The 14,041-nt window shown below is 38.4% G+C and overlaps 1 protein-coding gene across 7 annotated transcripts in view; it reads right to left on the bottom strand.

Moving 5' to 3' along the window:
• The window catches only part of CCDC138 (coiled-coil domain containing 138), a 146,139-nt gene that overhangs the window by 64,963 nt on the left and 67,135 nt on the right, over positions 1-14,041 (bottom strand). For all 7 annotated transcript variants that reach the window (XM_057496870.1, XM_057496869.1, XM_057496873.1 and 4 more), the window contains one exon: positions 5,143-5,259. In XM_057496870.1, coding sequence (XP_057352853.1) covers positions 5,143-5,259 — 117 coding nt within the window. The remainder of the gene's footprint in view (positions 1-5,142; positions 5,260-14,041) is intronic.

Consider the following 14,041-nt stretch of genomic DNA (forward strand, 5'->3'; position numbering starts at 1 on the left):
AAAACTTTAAGGAGAATGGGTGTTATGCCTTCCCTGTATGTCTGATAAAATTCTGAGGTAAATCCATCAGGCCCGGGGGTTTTGTTCTTTGGTAGTTTTTTGATTACTGCTTCAATTTCATTGCTAGAAATTGGTCTGTTTAGATTTTCTGTTTCTTTCTGGGTCAATCATGGAAGGTTGTATTTTTCTAGGAAGTTGTCCATTTCTCCTAGGTTTCCCAGCTTGGTAGCATATAGGTTTTCATAGTAGTCTCTAATAATTCTTTGTATTTCTGTGGGGTCCGTCGTGATTTTTCCTTTCTCATTTCTGATACTGTTGATTTGTGTTGACTCTCTTTTCTTCTTAATAAGTCTGGCTAGAGGCTTATCTATTTTGTTTATTTTCTCGAAGGACCAGCTCTTGGTTTCATTGATTTTTGCTATTGTTTTATTCTTCTCAATTTTATTTATTTCTTCTCTGATCTTTATTATGTCCCTCCTTCTGCTAACCTTAGGCCTCATTTGTTCTTCTTTTTCCATAATTTCGATAATTGTGACATTAGATCATTCATTTGGGATTGTTCTCCCTTTTTAAAATATGCTTGGATTGCTATATACTTTCCTCTTAAGACTGCTTTTGCTGCGTCCCACAGAAGTTGGGGCTTAGTGTTTTTGTTGTCATTTGTTTCCATATATAGCTGGATCTCCATTTTGATTTGGTCATTGATACATTGATTATTTAGGAGCGTTTTGTTAAGCCTCCGTGTGTTTGTGAGCCTCTTTGCTTTATTTGTACAGTTTATTTCTAGTTTTATGCCTTTGTGGTCTGAAAAGTTGGTTGGTAAGATTTCAATCTTTTGGTATTTTCTGAGGCTCTTTTTGTGGCCTGTATGTGGTCTCTTCTGGAGAATGTTCCATGTGCACTTGAGAAGAATGTATATCCTGTTGCTTTTGGATGTAGAGTTCTATAAATGTCTATTAGGTCCATCTGCTCTACTGTGTTGTTCAGTGCTTCCGTGTCCTTACTTACTTTCTGCCCAGTGGATCTATCCTTTGGGGTGAGTGGTGTGTTGAAGTCTCCTAGAATGAATGCATTGCAGTCTATTTCCCCCTTTAGTTCTGTTAGTATTTGTTTCACATATGCTGGTGCTCCTGTGTTGGGTGCATATATATTTAGAATGGTTATATCCTCTTGTTGGACTAAGCCCTTCATCACTATGTAGTGTCCTTCTTTATCTCTTGTTACTTTCTTTGTTTTCAAGTCTATTTTGTCTGATATTAGTACTGCAACCCCTGCTTTCTTCTCGCTGTTGTTTGCTTGAAATATGTTTTTCCATCCCTTGACTTTTAGTCTGTACATGTCTTTGGGTTTGAGGTGAGTTTCTTGTAAGCAGCATATAGAAGGATCTTGCTTTTTTATCCATTCTATTACTCTATGTCTTTTGATTGGTGCATTCAGCCCATTAACATTTAGGGTGACTCTTGAAAGATATGTACTTATTGCCATTGCAGGCTTTAAATTAGTGGTTACCAAAGGTTCAAGGTTAGCCTCTTTAGTATCTTACTGCCTAACTTAGCTCGCTTATTGAGCTGTTATATACACTGTCTGGAGATTCTTTTCTTCTCTCCCTTCTTATTCTTCCTCCTCAATTCTTCATATGTTGGGTGTTTTTTGCTGTGCTCTTTCTAGGAGTGCTCCCATCTAGAGCAGTCCCTGTAAGATGTTCTGTAGAGGTGGTTTGTGGGAAGCAAATTCCCTCAGCTTTTGTTTGTCTGGGAATTGTTTAATCCCACCATCATATTTGAATGATCGTCGTGCTGGATACAGTATCCTTGGTTCAAGGCCCTTCTGTTTCATTGTATTAAATATATCATGCCATTCTCTTCTGGCCTGTAGGGTTTCTGTTGAGAAATCTGATGTTAGCCTGATGGGTTTCCCTTTATAGGTGACCTTTTTCTCTCTAGCTGCCTTTAACACTCTTTCCTTGTCCTTGATCTTTGCCATTTTAATTATTATGTGTCTTGGTGTTGCCCTTCTTGGATCCTTTCTGTTGGGGGTTCTGTGTATTTCCGTGGTCTGTTCGATTACTTCCTCCCCCAGTGTGGGGAAGTTTTCAGCAATTATTTCTTCTAAGATACTTTCCATCTCTTTTCCTCTCTCTTCTTCTTCTGGGACCCCTATAATACGGATATTGTTCCTTTTGGATTGGTCACACAGTTCTCTTAATATTGTTTCATTCCTGGAGATCCTTTTGTCTCTCTCTATGTCAGCTTCTATGCGTTCCTGTTCTCTGATTTCAATTCCATCAATGGCCTCTTGCATTCTATCCATTCTGCTTATAAACCCTTCCAGAGTTTGTTTCATTTCTGCGATCTCCTTTCTGGCATCTGTGATCTCCGTCCGGACTTCATCCCATTTCTCTTGCGTATTTCTCTGCATCTCTGTCAGCATGTTTATGATTCTTATTTTGAATTCTTTTTCAGGAAGACTGGTTAGGTCTGTCTCCTTCTCTGGTGTTGTCTCTGTGATCTTTGTCTGCCTGCAGCTTTGCCTTTTCATGGTGATAGGAATAGTTTGCAGAGCTGGGACGAGTGAAGGCTGGAAGAACTTCCCTTCTTGTTGGTTTGTGGCCCTCCTCTCCTGGGAGAACAGTGACCTCTTGTGGCTAGTGCTGGGCAGCTGCGCGCAGACGGGGTTTCTGCTTCCTGCCGGGCTGCTATGGAGTTTATCTCCGCTGTCGCTGTGGGTGTGGCCTGGTTCAGGCCTCTGCTCCAAAGTGGTGGAGTCGCGTTGGAGCAGGAGCGGCCTGGAGGCTATTTATCTCCGTAAGGGGCCTCCCTGCTCCCTGCAGCCCAGGGGTTAGGGTGCCCAGAGATCCCCGGATTCCCTACCTCTGGATTAAGTGTCCCACCCTGCCCGTTTAAGACTTCCAAAAAGCACCCGCCAAAACAAAACAACGACCACAAAAAAAAAAAAAAAAAAGAAAAAAAAAATTTTTTTTTGTTTTAATTAAAAAAAAAAAAAAACAAAACTGGCCGCTCGTTTTTCTTTATTCTCCGGCGCCAGCCTCAGCCATCTGCTCACCGGTCTTGCTGCCCTGTTTCCCTATTATTGGGGGCCCTATCCCTTTAAAATTTCCAAAAAGCGCTTGCCAGAACAAAACAGCAAAAAAAAAAAAAATGGTCGCGCGTTTTTCCGGTGTCCTCTGGCGCCAGGCCACCGGTGCCCACTCACTGTTCTTGCTGCCCTGATTCCCTAGTATTGGGGGCCCTATCCCTTTAAGACTTCCAAAAAGCGCTCACCAAAACAAAACAGCAAAAAAAAAAATGGTCGTGCGCTTTTCTTATGTCCTCCGGCACCCGGCCTCCGGTGCCTGGTCACTGTTCTTGCTGCCCTGTTTCCCTAGCATCCAGGGCCCCCTGGGCACGTACTGTGTCTGCACTCTGGCCCGGATGGCTGGGGCTGGGTGTTCGGCAGTCCTGTGCTCCGTGTCCGTCCCACTCTGCCTATTCTTCTCCCGCCGGGAGCTGGGGGGATGGGCGCTCGGCTCCTGCCAGGCCGGGGCTTGTATCTTACCCCCTTCATGAGGCGCTGGGTTTTCTCAGGTGTGGATGTGGTCTGGATATTGTCCTGTGTCCTCTGGTCTTTATTCTAGGAAGGGTTGCCTTTGTTATATTTTCATAGATATATGTGGTTTTGGGAGGAGATTTCCGCTGCTCTACTCACGTCGCCATCTTCCGCCCCTCCTCCTGGAATACTTTTGGTGTCAAATTTAAGTATTTGTTGCCTAACTTTAGATTATGAAGATTTTTCTCCTCTATTTTTTTTCTTAAAGTTTAACATATGGGAAATGGAAACACCAGAACAAGAGAAAGGAACAGGAAACAATAATGATTGAGAATTTCCCCCAAATTAAGGTCAGACACTAAAGCATAGAACCAGGAAACTCAGAGGACTCCAGGCAGGGTAATACCCACCCAAAAACTACACTGAATCATATTATATTCAAACTATAGAAGATAAAAGATAAATAAAAAAGTCTTGAGCCAGAGGATAAAACAGCTTACCTTAGAGAAGCAAAGATAAGAATTACATTCAACTTCTCAAAAACGACATCAGCATGATGAGAGTGGAGTGAGATATTTAAAGTGTTGAGAGAAAAAAAAATCCCACCAACCTAGAACTATACACACTGCAAAATTATCCATCAAAAATGAGGGAGAAATAAAGATTTTCTCAGACCAAAAAAAATAAAGTAATTTGTTTCCAGCAGACATACCTTGCAAGAAATGTTAAGTTTATAGAGAAGGAAAAGGAAACTTGGATGTACATAAACAAAGAGAATTAGAGAAGGAATAAGTGCAGATAAAATAAGAACTTTTATTTTTCTTTTTCTTAACTGATTTAACAGATACAGTTTGTTAAAAATAATAGCAAAAAGGTATTTGGTTACATATGTGTGTATGAACATATATACAATGCATGCTTATGTATGTTTACATGCAAGTGGAATGAATGACAGCAATGATACAAAGAAGTAAGGGACAGAAGGAAAAAATCTGGAATATTTTGTTTCAATAATCACCCTTTATCTGTGCAGAGATATGTTCCAAGATCCCCAGTGGATGCCTAGCTGGGGAAATAAAATGTTACATACCTAACACATTTTATAGTGCAAATGATTACCTATGCATGTCATAATTTGAATTAAATAACCTTACATGAGCAGGAAACACATGCCACTCATTTTGTAAGTACTTTTTCTTCTGTGATTTGGTCATCCTAACAATCATTGGTCCAGGTAGCTAATGTGTATTTATTGGCATAAACGTAAAAAAAACTCTTAATTTCTATTACCTCAATAAAATATAAAAAATTACAAATTAAATGGTGGTGGAGAAAGGACAGTTGGTTTTAACAATAACTTAACACAGCAAAACTCCTTATTTATAAAATTCTGAAACTCAAATAATAACGTTACATGTTGAACCAAATCTAGGCAGAAGTTGCATATGAAGAAAAAGCAGGGAACAAAGCAGGGAGGCAAGAAGTCCTGAATTATAAACAGAACACATGCAAAAAAAAATTTGTGGAAGAACAAGATTAAGAGAAATACTACTACACACAGTATTACTTGAAGAGAGACTCCTGTTAGTCAGTTACCTGTGTTCCAGCATCTAGTTGCCTTAGAGACCAATATATAAATTTTAAGAAAGGCACATGAAGTTTGGCATTGACAAATGGCATCCACTGTAGTTGCTCTGTCATTGCAGGCAAAAGCTGAAGATAAAATGATGGAAAATATAAATGCACAGTATTTTTAGGTGTCTGAAATCAATTAACACAACTTTCCAAAAAACACCTTTCTACAAAAGAAAAAACAAAATTATCTAACAAAAAAATCTTCACTTTAAAACCACACACTATACAATATGGAAACATGTATTTGAAATTTTAAGAATGTATTCTCTTTGATCCAGAAATAGAACATGTAGTAAGATTTAAGGAGATTAACCTACACAAACACATTTTCTGAATCTGGTTAAATAAATTTGTGGTACATATACAACCACTAAAAATGGTAATGGAGAATAAATAGTTCTAAAATTCATATGGAACCACAAAAGACCCCGAAGAGCCAAAGCAATCCTGAGAAGGAAGAATAAAGTGGGAGGGATCTCACTCCCCAACTTCAAGCTGTACTACAAAGCCACAGTAATCAAGACAATTTGGTACTGGCACAAGAACAGACCCACAGACTAGTGGAACAGAATAGAGTCTCCAGACATTAACCCAAACATATATGGTCAATTAATATACGATAAAGGAGCCATGGACATACAATGGGGAAATGAAAGCCTCTTCAACAGATGGTGTTGGCAAACCTGGACAGCTACATGTAAGAGAATGAAACTGGATCACTGTCTAACCCCATACACAAAAGTAAATTCGAAATGGATCCAAGACCTGAATGTAAGTCATGAAACCATAAAACTCTTAGAAAAAAACATAGGCAAAAATCTTTTGGACATAAACATGAGCGACTTCTTCATGAACATATCTCCCCAGGCAAGGGAAACAAAAGTCAAAATGACCAAGTGGGACTATATCAAGCTGAAAAGCTTCTGTACAGCAAAGGATACCACAAATAGAACAAAAAGGCAGCCTATAGTATGGGAGAATATATTCATAAATGACAGATCTGATAAAGGATTGACATCCAAAATATATAAAGAGCTCATGCACCTCAACAAACAAAAAGCAAATAATCCAATTAAAAAATGGGTAGAGCTGAACAGACACTTCTCCAAAGAAGAAATTCAGATGGCCAACAGACATATGAAAAGATGCTCCACATTGCTAATTATCAGAGAAATGCAAATTAAAACCACAATGAGATATCACCTCACACCAGTAAGGATCGCCACCATCCAAAAGACAATAAATGTCGGCGAGGATGTGAAGAAAGGAGAACCCTCTTACACTGCTGATGGGAATATAAATTAGTTTAATCATTGTGGAAAGCAGTATGGAGGTTCCTCAAAAAAGCTCAAAATAGAAATACCATTTGACCCAGGAATTCCACTTCTAGGAATTTACCCTAAGAATGCAGCACTCCAGTTTGAAAAAGACAGACGCACCCCTATGTTTATCGCAGCACTATTTACAATAGCCAAGAAATGGAAGAAACCTAAGTGTCCATCAGTAGATGAATGGATAAAGAAGATGTGGTACATATACACAATGGAATATTATTCAGCCATAAGAAGAAAACAAATCCTACCATTTGCAACAACATGGATGGAGCTACAGGGTATTATGCTCAGTGAAATAAGCCAGGCAGAGAAAGACAAATACCAAATGATTTCACTCATATGTGGAGTATAAATCAAAGAAAAAACTGAAGGAACAAAACAGCAGCAGAAACACAGAACTCAAGAATGGACTAACAGTTACCAAAGGGAAAGGGACTGGGGAGGGAGGGATAAGGTGCGGAGGAAGAAAGGGGGGCATAACGATTAGCATGTATAATGTGGGGGGGCACGGGGAGGGATGTGCAACACAGAGAAGACAAGTAGTGATTCTACAGCATCTTACTATGCTGATGGACAGTGACTGTAATGGGGTTTGTGGGGGGGACTTGGTGATGGGGGGAGTCTAGTAAACATAATGTTCCTCATGTAATTGTAGATTGATACTAGAAAAAAAAAGTAAATGAATTATGAAAACAGAAGAGCAAATCTGAGGCTGCCAGTACTAATTACTGATTAGGACAGAAAGTTCATAGTGAAGGAGGAAAACAGGATTGGAGAATCGCAAGGATGCAGATCGGTCTGGTCCCCAGGTGTCTTTAGACAAGATTATCATTTCCATTGTGTCACCTTTGGATTCAGGGAAATGGCTCTGTTTTTGCCTCAAATAAAGAGATTAGATCATGAAAAAAAAAAAAGAAAAAATGATAATGGAATCTGTATTTATTGCTATGGCACACTCTTGGGTGATAAAAGCAGTGTAATAGGTTCCCATTTATAAAAATATATATCTATATGAATTTATATTGAAAAAGATTTATAAAAGGATGCTTTTAAAAAATATTACCAAGATTTTAGTTTTTTGGGGTGATTTCTAGTATATTGGGGTGATACTTAGTTTCCTCTTTGTACATAGAAATTTTTTTAAAGATGTTTATGAACATTCAAAAGTATGTCCTTTTGCTACAAGATTTCAAATGGGTAACACTGACCACTCCCTCTTCCTCTGCACCCTTTTCCCTGACCAATTTCTTCTAGTTTTCCCTCATTCTCTGCTCACTCAGTATCTTTTGCTGGTTCATCCTCATTCATCTGATCATCATAAGTAACAAAATCATAAAGCTCTCTTAATGCTGTTTATAAAGCTGGCATAAGAGCCGCTCTGATTATCTCACAGAAATTGCTATGAGGTTCACATAAAAAAATACATGTCAAAGCATTTTTAAACTGAGAACAACTGTATGATCTAATCTATTTTAAAATATTAAACACACAAACACAAATTTCAAGTTATCTCCTGTAAAACATCAGTTCACAGTTATCTATTATCTATAAAGGAAATTTGTCCCTAATATAAAAGATAAAGGAAATGAGTCCCTAATATCTATAAAGAAAAACAGGTCGTAGGGAGGGGGATAAGGTAATATCCCTGCCTCTGGGAACCTTCCAGGTTAGTTCAAAGGAGGAAAAAAGACAGAAAGGGACAAGGAGAACCATTACATAGGGCCTACTTCTGTATAAGAGAAAACCTGATTTCTAAAAGCCAATCACATTTTATCATGAAACACACAGAAGTGAAGCTATCAAAGGCAGGCCAAGACAGGATTCCATCTATTACCACTTCTATTATTTACCTTTCTCTGGAAGGATTAAGTAATATTAAGTCAATATTTTTATATCAACTTTTCAAAGACAGGAGAAAAGTAACGAAATGTTCAACACTGAAAAACAGTATTTTCACTAATTTAAATAATGTGACTAGAAAACACAAGGAAGCTGTTTTAAAAATTGTTAGAACTAATTATTTCAGTAAAGTCTATTTGCTAAAAATATAAAAAACAAAATTATCTTCCAAATACCACTAATATCCACTTTTAAAGAAAGAAAAAAGATCCCATTTGCAACACCAAAAAATAAATTCCAAATCAACTAAAATAAATAAAAAGGGAAACATAAAATATACAAGTGGAAAACTATAAACTTCATTTAAGAACATGAAAAACTAATTGCATAGAAAGAGAGAAGATTTACTATAAATAATTCTAACTAAACCCAAAAGTTAAATGCAGTATTTTGGAAACTAAAAATTTCTGGACAAGAGGAGAGACATCCCTTGCCCATATATAATTATATAAAGTCACAATTAATCAGAACACCGAGAGGAGGGCAGGAATAGAGTAGTGACCACAAAATAGACCCCACCTCATAAGTACATTTCACATGTAAAAAAATAAATAAATAAAATAAATGGGGAAAATAGCAGTTACTCCATAAGCAGAAACTTGTTTATCATTTAAAAATTTAAAGTAGATATCTACTCTACTCCTTATACCAAGATATATTATAGATAAATTAAATATCTGAAAGTTAACCATGAAAACATGGAAAGCCTAGAAACATAAAACACATAGTCAAATATTTGCCAAATGTTGGGGCAAAGAATGTCCATTTAAGGTTAACACAAACTGTAGTGAATAGAGGACCCAGAAATAAGCCATCACATATATGGCCAAATGATGTCTGTCAAAGGTGCCAAGACCACTAAATAGGGGAAAAGACAGTCTCTTCAACAAATGATACTGGGTAAACTGGATACTATTTGCAAAAAATGAAGTCAGACCCTTATCTTATACCAGACACAAAAGTTCACACAAAAGGAATCAAATACCTAAATATAACAGCTAAAACTAAAAATCTCTTGGAAAAAAAACACAGAAGGAAAAGCTTTAAAAAACTGGATCTGTCAATTAATTATTTGATATGAGAAGCACAGACAACAAAAGAAAAATAGATGAACTGGGCTTCATTAAAATTAAAAACTTCTGTACACCAAAGGACAATTTAAACAGAGTGAAATAGCAACTTGCAGAATGGGAGAAAATACTTGCAAATCATATATCTGATAAGGGATTGGTATCTGTAATCTATAAAGAAATCCTCCTACAATTCAGTAACAAAAAATCAACTGCATTAAAAAATGAGCAAAGGATTTGAATACACACTCCTCCAAAGAAGATATACAAATGGCCCATAAGCATCTAACATGATCAACATCACTAATCATTAAGGATATACAAGTCAAAATATCACAATGATGTACCACTTACACCCATGAGGGCAGCTACTATAAAAACACCCAGAGAAGGTAACAAGTGTTGGCAAGACGTCAGAAATTGGAACCTGTGTATCAGTGGTAGGAATACAAAATGGTGCAGCCACTGTGGAAAATGATATGGTGGTTCCTCAAAAAATTAAACACAGTTACCATATGAATCAGTAGTTCCAATTCTGGATACATACTTGAAAAACTGAAAGTGAAGACTCAGATGTATGAACACCAATTTTCATAGCAGGATTATTCACAATAGCCAAAAGATGGAAACAACCCAAAATGTTCATCAATGGATGAAGGGATAAACAAAATAGTATGTACATACAAAGGAATACTATTCGGTTTTGAAAAGGAATGAAACTGACACATACAACAATGTGAATGGACCTTGACATTACAAATGAAGTAAGCCAGATATAAAGGAACAAATATTGTATGCTTCCATGTTTACATGGTACCTATAGAACAGTCAAATTCACAGAAATAGAAAGTAAAATGATGGCTACCAGGACCTGATGGGGAGTGGGGGGAGTAGGAAATTATCATTTAATCAGAACAGAGTTTCAGTTTAGTAAAATAAGAAAGTTCTGGAGATGGGTAGTGGTGATGGTTACACAACAGTATGAATGTACTTAATGTCACTCAATCACACTTTAAAATGGTTAAAATGGTAAATTTTACATTATGTGTTTTTTACCATAATAAAATTTTTTTTTTCATCTGACAGAAACTTGCCAACAAAGTAAATCTTTCAACTAGGATACATTCAAGCCAGGATTCTGCATTCCAAAATTTAGGATGCCCACTTTCTAAAAAGATTGCAGGTATAGTTTGATAGAGACCAAAGACAGGTTGGGAATGAAGCCATAAAATATTCTTAGTTGATTAACATAAAAATTCTGACAACTCAATGTCAAATCATCACAATAAGAAAGAAAAAGAGAAGGTGTCTAATATAAAAATCACCCAATGACCTCAAAACTTAAAGGGCAAATTTTAAAAAGTGACTTCAGAAAAAGTTCGCATGTCTCTTCTGCTACCGTCCAAGAACAAGGGCTATTAATACGTATTAGTAGAACAAAAGAATAAGCTGAATCTTTTGAAAAATTCAAAAGAGAAGAAAAGAAAAAATGACTTCTATAGCTCTGTTTGCACTAAGAATAGAAATACTGTAGGAAAGTCCTCATAGTTAGAATGGCATAAAAAAATTATGGAGAAAAAGGGTAAATTTTGGTAGGAAGTAACTGAAACCCAAGTATTTAAAAGTACCCAGATCTTCTAAATAAACTCACTTTCAATAGATTAGTGGTTCTCAAACTTTACTGTGCATCAGAATCACTGGAGGGGCTTGTTAAGCCAAGTGCTAGCCCCACACTGAGTTTCTGAGTTAGTAGGTCTAGACAGAAGCACAGAATTTATATTCCTAACAGTTCCCAAGTAATAATGATGCCTGATATCTAGGGATCACAATGTGGGAACCAGTAGTCTTAAACTGCATCTGAAGATAGAAGGAAAAGCCTTTAGAGTGACTCTTAATAGGCTTTGAAGAATGAGTAGGTAATAGACACCTTGTGGGAGAGGGAGTAGACATGCATTGCCTCAGTCATTATGTATGTCTGAAATACAGGGATGTGAGTGAGATAGAACATGAACGAAGGCTGGAGTGAGGCACACGGGGAATCCCATGGTATTCCATAGCCATGCTGAAAAGGCTGAATGAATGCCGTTCTCAGAGGAGGGAGACAGGAAATGGTTTTAAGCAGGGGGTCTATAGTTTACAAGGTTCACCCTGGCAGAAGTGTTGGGGATGGACTGGAGACTACACTGCAGAATGAAAGGTCAGGTAGGTGATGGGAGGGAAAGGCAGTGCACAGGCAGAGGTCAGGTGAAAGAGCAACAGGGTGGAAGGATTAAAGATGGCGGCGTGAGAGGAGAGACAGAGGCTTCCTCCTAAAACTGGAAACAATTAGAAAATTTAATTGGCACAACTAATCCTGAGAGAGCAACAGGAAAGAGGACGCATTAGACTGCACACACCTGGAAAAAAGAGCAGACCTCAGCAAATGGGGTAACGTACCAGAGCTGTGGCTCCACGGGACCCGAGACCCTCCCCAACCCCAGCTCACCAGCGGGAGGAAGAGAAACGGAGCAGGGAGGGGGTGGAAGTCTTGGGACTGCTGAATACCTAGCTCCGGAGATCTGCTCTGGGAGCACAAACCTACATTTCATGGTGCTTTCATGAGACTCGCATGACTACCGGGTTGGAAAGTTAATACAGGCAGAGTTACTGGGGAGACTGGGATTCCGGCTGCTTGTGGAAAGCAGGGATCCATATCTGGCTGCTCTGGGACAAAAACTTATACCTGCGTGCCCGGCCCACTGGCTCAGGCAGTGGAGACAGGCACAGGAGCCAGGAGGCGGGGAACAGCTCTTTCCTACCCCCAGTACTGCTCCCCTGTGACCCCTGACATTGCTTCAGGGGCTCAGCAGCTCCAGAATAGAGCTTCTGGACACTAGAGGGCGCCATATACAAACATGAAACACCAAAGGAACCTTGTCCAGAGTAAAATTCTTAATACAACTCCCGAGACAGATTTAAATGACATGGACCTCGTAACTCTTCCTGAAAGGGAGTTCAAAATAAAAATAATCAACATCCTAATGGAGGTACAGAAAGACATCCAAGAACTCAGGAATGAAATCAGGTCAGAGATCCAATCATTAAAGAACACGATGGAGGGTATTAAAAGCAGGTTGGATATGGTGGAGGAGACAATAAATGAAATAGAAACTAGAGAAGAGGAATACAAAGAAGCTGAGGCACAGAGAGAAAAAAGGATCTCTAAGAATGAAAGAATACTGAGAGAACTGTGTGACCAATCCAAGTGGAACAATATTCGCATTATAGGGATACCAGAAGAAGAAGAAGAGAGAAAAAGGGATAGCAAGTGTCTTTGAGGACGTAGTTGCTGAAAACTTCCCCAATCTGGGGAAGGAGATAGTCTCTCTGGAGATCCACAGATCCCCCTACACAAGGGACCCAAGGAAGACAACACCAAGACACATAGTAATTAAAATTGGAAAGCTCAAGGGTAAGGACAGACTATTAAAAGCAGCCAGAGAGAGAAATAAGATAACATACAAAGGAAAGCCCATCAGACTAACAACAGACTTCTCAGAAGAAACCTTACAGGCCAGAAGGGAGTGGCATGATGTATTTAATGCCATGAAACAGAAGGGCCTGGAACCAAGTTTACTTTATCTGGCGAGATTATCATTTAAATTTGAAGGAGGGATTAAACAATTTCCAGATAAGCAAAAGCTGAGAGAGTTTACCTCCCACAAACCATCTCTGCAGTCTACTTTGGAGGGACTGCTATAGATGGAAGCATTCCTAGGGATGGATAGCTGTCACCAGAGGTAGTAAAATCATGGTAGGGAGGGTGGAGCAGCTGATTGCGAGGCAAATGCAAAATTAAACTGGCTATCCCCAAAGCCAATCAAGGGATAGAGAAAAAGTATAGAATCTGATACCTAATATATAAAGAATGAAGGAGGAAGAAAAAGGAGGAGAAATAGAAAAGAACCTTTAGATTGTGCTTGTAACAGCATACTAAGTGAGTTAAGTTAGACTCTTAGATAGTAAGGAAAGTAACCTGGAACCTTTGGTGACCACGAATCGAAAGCCTGAAATGGCAATAAGTTCATACCTATCGATAATCACCCTAAATGTAAATGGACTGAATGCACCAATCCAAAGACATAGAGTCACTGAGTGGATAAAAAACAAGATCCATCTATATGCTGCTTAGAAGAGACTCAACTTAAACCCAAAGACATGCACAGACTAAAAGTCAAGGGATGGAAAAAGATATTTCATGCAAACAATAGGGAGAAAAAAGCAGGGGTTGCAGTACTAGTATCAGACAAAATAGACTTCAAAACAAAGAAAGTAACAAGAGATAAAGAAGGACATTACATAATGATAAAGGGCTCAGTCCAACAACAGGATATAACCATTATAAATATATATGCACCCAACACAGGAGCACCAGCATATGTGAAACAAATACTAACAGAACTAAAGGAGGAAATAGACTGCAATGCATTCATTTTAGGAGACTTCAACACACCATTCACTCCAAAGGACAGATCCACCAGACAGAAAATAAGTAAGGACACAGAGGCACTGAACAAC

Source organism: Manis pentadactyla, chromosome 2 (assembly GCF_030020395.1).
Source record: "Manis pentadactyla isolate mManPen7 chromosome 2, mManPen7.hap1, whole genome shotgun sequence".
Classification (NCBI taxonomy): Eukaryota; Metazoa; Chordata; class Mammalia; order Pholidota; family Manidae; genus Manis; species Manis pentadactyla.